General features: G+C 35.3%; 1 protein-coding gene across 1 annotated transcript; it reads right to left on the bottom strand.

The window, feature by feature from the left end:
* Positions 1-1395: 1395 nt before the first annotated feature.
* On the bottom strand, positions 1396-6031 carry LOC311084656 (uncharacterized protein). The gene is made up of 5 exons (XM_084116841.1): positions 5842-6031; positions 5295-5630; positions 4426-4770; positions 3971-4104; positions 1396-2864 (listed from the first exon to the last, which is right to left on the bottom strand). The coding sequence occupies exons 1-5, from the start codon at positions 5891-5893 to the stop codon at positions 2856-2858; spliced, it is 876 nt and encodes a 291-aa protein (XP_083972967.1). The 5' UTR covers positions 5894-6031; the 3' UTR covers positions 1396-2855.
* Between the last annotated feature and the right edge of the window lie 4107 nt (positions 6032-10138).

Raw genomic sequence — 10138 nt, 5'->3', positions numbered from 1 at the left:
ATAGATAGATAGATAGATAGATAGATAGATAGATAGATAGATAAGAAAAAGATAGAAAAAAGATAGAAAAAAGAAAGAAAAAAGATAGATAGATAGATAGATAGATAGATAGATAGATAGATAGATAGAAAAAGAAAAAAGAAAGAGAGAGAGAAGAAAAAGATAGAAAAAAGAAGACAAAAAGAAAAGAGAAAGAGAAAAAAGAAAGAAAAAAGATAGATAGATAGATAGATAGATAGATAGATAGATAGATAAAGAAGAAAAAGATAGAAAAAAAGAAAGAAAGAAAGAAAGAGAGAGAGAGAGAGAGAAAAGAAAGAAAAAAGATAGATAGATAGATAGATAGATAGATAGATAGATAGATAGATAGATAGATAGATAGATAGATAGATAGATAGATAGAAAAAGAAAAAAGAAAGAGAGAGAGAAGAAAAAGATAGAAAAAAGAAGACAAAAAGAAAAGAGAAAGAGAAAAAAGAAAGAAAAAAGATAGATAGATAGATAGATAGATAGATAGATAGATAGATAGATAAAGAAGAAAAAGATAGAAAAAAAGAAAGAAAGAAAGAAAGAGAGAGAGAGAGAAAAGAAAGAAAAAAGATAGATAGATAGATAGATAGATAGATAGATAGATAGATAGATAGATAGAAAAAGAAGAAAAAAGAAAGAGAGAGAAAGAGAAAAAAGAAAGAAAAAAGATAGACAGATAGATAGATAGATAGATAGATAGATAGATAGATAAAGAAGAAAAAAGAGAGAGAAAGAGAAAAAAAGAAAGAAAAAAGATAGATAGATAGATAGAGAGAGAGAGAGAGAGAGAGAGAGAGAGAGAGAGAGAGAGAGAGAGAGAGAGAGATCTGGGCAACTTAAGCGCTCTGAAAGCGCGTTCTCTCTGCTGTTACTGAAATTACCGTATTCACAGTAATAGGCGCACACGCTTTTTTTTTTTTGGCGGCTGGCTTGACCGTGTATTTTCAAACCGCGGCTGGCTTGACCGCAGTGAAGTACGTGAGCTGTCAGTATGTGTTTCAAGCATCACTTTTAGAGTTAAGCATTGTGTTCATAACTTGTTAAAGAAAACTATGCATTAATTGTGAAAAACCATAAAGCAGATGACAATGCTAATCATTTCCCCCAGATACTACAGTGATTGTTCCTACTATAAAATCATATTTTACTGTGGAATCTTCTTTAAACAGTGTTAGATGTTTTTCATTTCTTTTCTGAGTGTTGTCTGATCCCAGTTTTACTGTAGTAACAATCACTAATAACTGTTGGTAAAAGTTTAGTGCATGAGTGTTAAAATAATGTATAACTCTATGATTCAATATTAGCTTAGTTATTTCTGGTAACACACACAAAAATATTTTAGAGACAAACAGATTCCAGCCTTCATGAATGAATCATGTTATTAATATGTATAATGAACATTCAAAGATTTTTCAAGTTCACTTCCTTGTTTCTTGCATCCAGGAAATATTCTGTCCAGAGTGCAAACAACAGTTGTCTTACTAAAACAGCTTATTAAAAAACTTTAGTGTTTGTAAAACTACAACGTTCATGTCCAGTTCTTGTTGATGTTTGGTTAAAAATATATACTTTAGTATATATTAGCCTTGAATTACTTTTAAAAAAAATATTTACCTTGTAATAAACATCATGAGACACCTCTATTGAGGCTTTATACATTGATTACCACCAGCTGAAAGACAAATCCAAAAAAAAGAACAAGAGAACAAGAATGCTGTCAAACGAAAGAACCAAGAAAAACTGGAGCTGACGTTAAAGCTGAAGGCTAGACTGGACAAAGTATTAAAGTGAAGGCAATCATTTTAATCAAACAGTGATACTATTCTACCACTCAAAAACAGCTGCAAAATACAATAATGCCATGAGTTTAAAACAATCACACACAACGATCACAGCTGAACATAGGCTATTTCATTCATAAAAACTGAAAAAGACAAAAGATGAAAAAAAAAACAAAACAGACAAATAACACAACAGGTCTTCATCGCCTCACATGCCAACAGACAAAATGAAAGAATGAATCAGCACCTCATAAAATGTCTCAGATGTTTGTTCTCAACTTCAGGTAAGAAGACGGACACATTTTTGCACATTTCAACGATAAAGATAAAAATATACTAACTGTATGAAAACTTACTATAATTTAATTGCATTGTATTATCAAGTATAAACACATTTGTGTGTAAATTTTGCTGTAACACTCCTCCTGACAAATGTCACATTAAGTATTTCTCACGTTTAACGCCAGCGTAACAAAGTTTAACACAGCCTGTGTCATATATGCATCCCTGGATATAATAAATACACTCAGCAAAGTGTTTCACCAACTTTACCTACAGTATAAACATATAAAAATCCATGCTTTTCATAGTTGTTCAACCAATGTTTTCTGATGAAGGTGAATGACTACGGGTTAGTGTTAGTGGTTAAACTATAATCTTTTGCAACACAAGGATACAATACTTTTCCAGTAACAGCAACAACACCAGTAAAAACACCTTTAGTATCAGTAATGCAGACTTTCCTTGTGTTAGAGAAAAATCTTGGTTATAATACCAGTCTTGAGGTATTTGTAAATAAAAACACAGTTAGTTTATCATTTAAATCACTAAAAAAACAAATGATACGAAATCAGTTTTTGATGTCATATTTAAATTGGTATGTAATAAGTGAAATCTGACTGGTATTGGCATCGTCCACTGGAAACGATGAGAGTTTCAGCTGATCCTCCTTTATTTTCTTAGTCACTTTAGTGTCCTTTTAAATGATTGTTTTATTGTCTCTCTTGATCTGATCCTTTAGTTTAGGGCATCTTTCTCATCTTGTTACCCATCCTGCAAGACAACACAGATTCACAAAAGGTTCAAAGAAATGAGGAGGATTAATAGAATTGGAATTGTGTTTTTTCCAGTTGTTTGTACAGAGGTTTTCTTTTACTAAATGTTTAACACTATGTCTTAAACTGCACTGTAATCTTCTGTACTAGTATACAGTAATAAAAAAGTGAAGTATAATGATTTCAATTTTGCATCTAAAATTCTTGAACTCCTGTATTGCTGTTTTCTAATAAGACACTTGCTCTCTGAAAGAAGTTGCATTGTTTCTCTATTAATTGTTATTTAATTTATTAGGGAGTTATTATTGTTTTTTATAGTTTTGACACTGCCTCACCTGTAAACATATGTTTCTGTAGTGTTAATACTGTTAAAATATAGGATAAAATAAAGGACAAAAAAAGATAACTATTAACAATGTACATTTATGTTACACCCTTGGTTGCACAAATCGCATGATGCTGAAGAATTACTAGAATAAGTCTTTAATTGCTATATTCAAGGAACTGTGTAATTAAAGACGTATTCAACAAGCCAAAGCCCCTTTCACACAGCGTTGATCCCAGAAAATTGCCATAGAATTTCTAGAGAATGCCTTCTGTATGAACACAAACATGTCCCGAAAATATTAACAACACGAGACAATGAACTGAAAGAACTGAGGGCTGAAATACAGAGAGAGAGAAATCAAAATAAAACAGAACAGGTGCGTAAATCAGAAGCTATGGTAACTGATAATTACGGTGGCCGAGAGAGCTCAATGCACTGCAATTGAAGAAAACACATGCAAATAGAAAAAACACCCTTTTCTATTTTTTTTTCTATTTTTCTATTTGTTTTTCTATTCGCATGTGTTTTTTGAGTTCTCTCGGCCACCGTAAATGAGCACAGGGAACACAGGCAAGCAGATAGGCAAACAGGGAAACCAAAACACCATGTTGATAAAACAACAAAACAGAACATAACTTTCACAACCCTATATGTTAAAAAAAAAGAATTGTAATTATTTAATAATATAAAAATGTATTCCTTTAACTGTTCTTTTAAATGATTTTTACATAGTAAATCTCATATATCTTGTTAAATCAGCTGTATGTAATACTTACATTCTGATGTGGGTTTTTATATGCTTTGTTTTTACTTTGTTTCACCACACCAGCAGTTACAGCTACAGCCACCGCCACCAGGATAACAACACCAACACATATTCCTGCTACAACACCTGAAGACAAACCTGAATCTGAAACAGATAAAGACATTCAGTCATCATTACGAGAGAGTGACTGATAATCCATCCAGTACGTAACATTGTAATAATATGTTTTTAACAACAGCAGTTAAAACAGCATTAGCACTGTGAACTCAACAGTAAACACTGTTCACAGGAAAAATAATATGATGTATTTGTTTCATGTAAACATTAGTCAATGTGTTATTAGGTCAAAGCTTGCTTTTTATAAACTGTCCATAAGCCAACATTTATTGGGTTGATTTCTAAATACTGAACTGTTTTTTTTAAGTTCTCAATGGAAATGCATTGATAACTGAATTATACACTCACCAATGACAGTAAGATTGAATCTCTTCACTCTAGTGATGCTGAAGCTGCTGTTGTTGATGATGAAAATCAGTAGTTTATATTCTCCAGAGTCTGTGTTTGTGATGTTCATGATGGTCAGAGATCCAGTCTGATGATCCAGCTTCAGTCTGTCTCTGAATCTCTCATCACTATCTTCACACTGAACATCTGTACAGGTTTTATTTGGATCTCCAGTGATTTCAGCGATGAGAGTATCATTAAAATACCAAGACATCACATCACTTGGTTTTCTTATTTCACCAGAATCTAAAGTGACAGATTCTCCCTCCTGTTTATTCACTTCATATAGTTCAGAAGCAGAAACTCCTGAAACACAAACCAACAGATGCTGGAGGATCTTTTTGGGGAAAACAAACTACAAAAGAACTGCACATGAATGTGATTGCACAAGCCCTTTCTTAACTATTGATCTGAAAAGAACCATTTATGCATGGTTTGTGCTTTTACACATTTTACATATTTTTATTCTCATTTAAACAGATAATAATCAGCAGATCAGAGGTGGTGTGATTAGACGATGTAATCTGAGCTCAACTGCAACTTCCTTGTTAAAATACTCTTAAAACCAATAGCTTGCAAATGGAAATTATTTAGTTTTAAATCAAAACGTTTAATTCTGTAAACTGAGATAATTCTAAAAACTGCCATTAAATAGCAAGTTTGTAAAGAGATTAACTGTATAATATATGCAAATTAATATACAGGTAAAGAAAATAACTTAATACGTTTAATTTTATTTGAAAAAATAAATAAATAAACATATTAACAATGTGATTTATACTACAGTTTAGTTTATATATAAACTAAAATAATAAACATTAATGACTCACCATGAACAGTAACATTGAAGATCTTATTACTGTTTCTGCTGCTGCTGATGATTAGTTGTTGATATTCTCCAGAGTCTGTGTTTCTGGTGTTTGTGATGGTCAGAGATCCAGTCTGATGATCCAGCTTCAGTCTGTCTCTGAATCTCTCAGTGCCTTCATTACACTGAACATCTGTACAGATCTTACTGAGATCTCCACTGATATGAGCAATGCGAATGTTTTTAAAATACCATTTAATATCTTCTTGTTGGTTTGTTTGAACACCAGTGTTTAGAGTGACTGAATCTCCCTCCATCACTGTCACTGACACTCTGTCTGATCCAACACCGAAAACACCTAGAGAAAAAATCAGTTAAATAAGTCAAACAAAAACATATAAAAGTGTTGTGATTTCAACAATGCCCCCTTTCCCTATATGCCTACATAGCTACATTTGTTCAATCATACAACCAAGTATTTTCATATCTCATTACGAATATTGACTATGGAATATTGATAATTTTATCGGTGACCCGGAAGAGAGATTAGTAACAAATCAAAGTCTTACCACGGTCGAGAAAAAACAAGATCATTGAGAACAAATGAATGAAAAGTTTCATTTTCAACACTTTTCCATTTTCAACACGGAAAAAAATGACCGCAAATTCCGATCCATACAAATGTTCTGTTCTTCTGCTTTAATGGAGACGGAGTTGTTTAAAGTGAAAGGGAGCATTTCGAACTTCCCTGAGGAGCGCGCGATGACGAGGAAATGGGGGTGTGGCGTTTTCTATCATGCAGCCTAGGCTTTTCGTCGCGTTCTGTTTGTAAAACATCGTATCATTTTATTGAATTAATACTATTAAATTAGACTACTGTCTGGTAAAGAGTTTTGAACACTACATTATAGTATTTTAATAAAAAAAACAAAGTCAGCAATAATCACTTAAACTAAATATGTCATAAGTTTAAGGGTTAGGTTATTTTAACTAACTGTATTTAAAAAAAAAAACAATGTCCCCATCAAGATAGCTATGCACATGAGTATGGACGTGTATTTAAAGTGCAGCGACTAAAATATTGTAGTAGCCTATGTTCATCTGTCATTGATTAATAAATTAATACAAGGGTAAACAAAGTTTATCTTTAGACTGCGTATCATGTAATGTTTGATTAAATTTATGTTAGATTTGGGGGAAAAAATACATAGAGAGCATATAAAATAAGACATAACATTGAGAATTTCAGATAACCATCAAACACATGATGCAAGTTTTGAAGCCGCAAGAAAGATAATTACATTCTGGATGAATTTAAACATTAAGCTTTCACAGACAGAGTTCTGTAACTTTACATTTACTATCATTAGTTAATACTGCCTGTCAAACAAAGTTATTTATTCAGTGTAATTGAGAACTTGAGTCTGACCTAATGGCCTTTCAGACAGAGCTCAGAGTACAATCCTCTTTAATATTTTTTTTATCACATTAGCACCTGCTGGTAGATGTTGTAACTACACACACTGCAATGAGCAGCTCTAATCATGATGTCTGGGCTATAGAAATATGACTTCTCAAAAAAGTTGCATAACAATGACCGCAGTCGCTAGCACGCCTCTCATCAGGGGAATGAGGTTTACACTCTTTTATTAGCCTACATCCGTTACACTCACCCCCCTAAACCTCACTCCCATCCGGGTCACAGCACCAAATGTAACCGTTCCTATTTGACATGCTCCAGGTGGGATACGAACCCAGGTCTTCAGCATGGGAGGAGGGCAATGCTAACCAGGATGCTGAAGACCACACCCAGCATCAGCTGCTAGGCTGCTATAGCACGCCTCTAGAGATCAGGGTTTCAATGTCTTACCAAAAGACGACACAGAGGACTAACATACAAACCACAAATTTACTGCTTTTTTTCTGGTGTATTATTTAGTGTTTTGTTTAGCTGTCAACATGTGTACGTTATCAAAGATGCATGATGGATAAGTGTGCAGTTGGACCTGTAGCTCTGATTTGACTGTTTTTGAAACATTATTAGGCTGTAAAGCTGTTCTTTGAGGGTATCAACTGTAAGTTTCATAAACAGCAGGACAGGAAGAAACTCTTTGCTTACACACTATACGCACATGCACTGAATAGCCAAGATTGTTGTCCACTCAAAAGATAAAAGTATGTTTCTATAGAAATCAGATTGCATCAGGTTTCAGTTTGACTCAGTTGAGCTGCTAGTGTCTCAAACTGATAAGACCGGCAATGTGAAATGGCAGATTGTTTGATCTATTTTGTCCCCCCACCCCCCATTTTGAAGTGAATTAAAAAATATATTTTAAAATCAACTTTATAATAGGCTCTCTAAACATGAAACTTAGGAAGATTCATTTAATAATCCATTCTAATTTTACATATTTATCATAGTAAGGAAACTACGTTTGAATAATTATCATAATTATCAGTGTTAAATGATCAAATGAAGACTGTTTTCCACTATTAGGTATAGTTTACGTCTTAAGAGACAGAAGAACATGTATATGTTATATATAAAATCATAACACACTTTCGGTGAGTGCATGTGTGAACTAGAAGGGTCAAGCGCTGTCGTGGGAGGATTCATATGCATGCAAGATTAATAAATTGATGGTTATCAGCGGATTGTTTAACTAGATCTGACTGTTCACTGAGCAGCTGAAGAAAATGTTTCACATGTTTGTTTTGTTCTGTTTGTGCTTCTGCCGTTTGATTGGTAAGTTTTAAATATGTATTTTGACTTAATAACAGTAGCATTCTTCACAGATGTTAAATCATTGAAAATAATGGACATTACCATAGTAATTTCAACCAGTGGAAGCTCAGAAAGAGAATCCTCCAGTGAGCTACTTTCAAATCTTCAGTATTTAAATGAATTTGTGTTTTAAAATATCCCCAGCCATCTCTAAAAATGATAACCATGACAAACAACAAAAGTAATATAAAATTAATTAATCAAAATGTGCAAGAAACATGTTTTATGCACTGATATATATGTTCACATATCCACAAGGTGTTAAAAATATCAATATGTTGTAACTGACTTTGTAGTGTCATTCATTTTGCTCTATGCCAGATGACTTTTAAAAACACCATAAAAATAATTTTATTACTTCACACACATCTGTCTGTTCATGTATCCCACCTTTCATTTTCTTTTGTCTGTTTGCTGCTGTTGTGAGTTTTTTTTAAATTCACATTTAAAAACTTCAGCTGATTTCAGGCTTTGTAAACCATCAGAGGCCGTAATCTGTGTAAAATCTGTTTGTTCATCAGGTGAGTTTGGTGCTGATGAAGTGAAGTCAGTGTCAGTGATGGAGGGAGATTCTGTTACTCTAAACACTGATGTTACTGAAATACATGAAGACGACGACATACTGTGGACATTTGGAGCTAACAACTGTCTCATAGCTAAAATGAAAAAGAAGAAGGAAATCTTTTCCACATGTGATGATGTTCCTGATGGGAGATTCAGAGACAGACTGAAGCTGGACGATCAAACTGGATCTCTGATCATCACAAACACCAGAACTAAACATGCTGGAGTTTATGAAGTAAAGATAAGTGGAAATATACTGACAACAAAAACATTCAGTGTTTCTGTCTATGGTGAGTAAAAAGTTCATTTGTCCTGTCCACATATTAGTTTTATTATACATCAAAAATGAAAATTCTGTCATTAATTACTCATCCTGGCCTGTCACACACTTCAACGGCACTACGGGTAGAAATGTTGAGAGATATAGGAAATGTTTCTGATCCAAGCTACCTGATGATGGCAGTAATGCACTGTTAAGTGCGATTGCCAATAAAAGGAAAAGAAGAAGTAGTTCAGCATCCGGTATTGTGCATATACCACACTGTTGTGTGTTGTTGGCTTTTTTTTTTAGTAGTACTTGTTTAATAAATCTTGGAATCGTCTTCGTCTTCTGTGAATTTTAGCGTTACAGAATACCGGACTTTAAACACAAAATATGGGCATTTCCCGCACCCATCAAAACCCAACCGTCTACTAACCTGTTTTCAGAATGGCTGCTCGATTGAAGAATATGTGAAGGAGTTTCTAGATATTTCACACCAGCTCTCCTGGACAGATGACATCCTAAAGAACGTGTTTGGACTTGGACTGGATGTTCCTCTGTACCAGCCAGTTTCAGCCACTAAACCATGTTCATTCATACAATACCTGGATCATGTGCTGTTGTTGAACGGTTCAGCCTTCACCGTGGGTGAGGCTGATAATTAGTCACTCAACCACCATCACCAGCCATCTTCCTTGCCACACAGCCTGAATGTCTTCAAGTCATACCTGCTGCCTCACCGCCTGAGCCCTCGGCAAAGATGGCCGCTGCCTCACCGCCTGAACCCTCGGCTAAGATGGCCGCTGCCTCACCGCCTGAGCCCTTGGCTAAGATGGCCGCCGCCTCACCGCCTGAGCCCTCGGCAAAGATGGCCGCTGCCTCACTGCCTGAACCCTCGGCTAAGATGGCAACTGCCTCACCGCCTGAGCCCTTGGCTAAGATGGCCGCCGCCTCACCGCCTGAGCCCTTGGCAAAGATGGCTGCTGCCTCACCGCCAAAGTCCTAAGCCACGATGGCCGCTAATGCCACGCCGCTACCATGTCTGAGCCTGTATCTGTTCCTGAGCCTGTATCTGTTTCTGAACTCCCATCCAGCCTCCCTCTCCCGCCTCCTCCAATCATCCATCACTCATCCCTGCCTCCACTGCTTCCTGTCAGCCCCTCAGCTCACCCTCAGTCCATCTTCGGTGACGTATGTTTGCCGCAGGTCTGCCAGTCGCCAACTCCATCAGGGTCGGTGGATCCCCAGTCTCCGC

The sequence above is a fragment of the Abramis brama genome (assembly GCF_963993115.1).
Source record: "Abramis brama genome assembly, chromosome: 6".
In the NCBI taxonomy this organism is placed as follows: domain Eukaryota; kingdom Metazoa; phylum Chordata; class Actinopteri; order Cypriniformes; family Leuciscidae; genus Abramis; species Abramis brama.
This window is presented reverse-complemented; position numbering and strand designations above follow the sequence as displayed.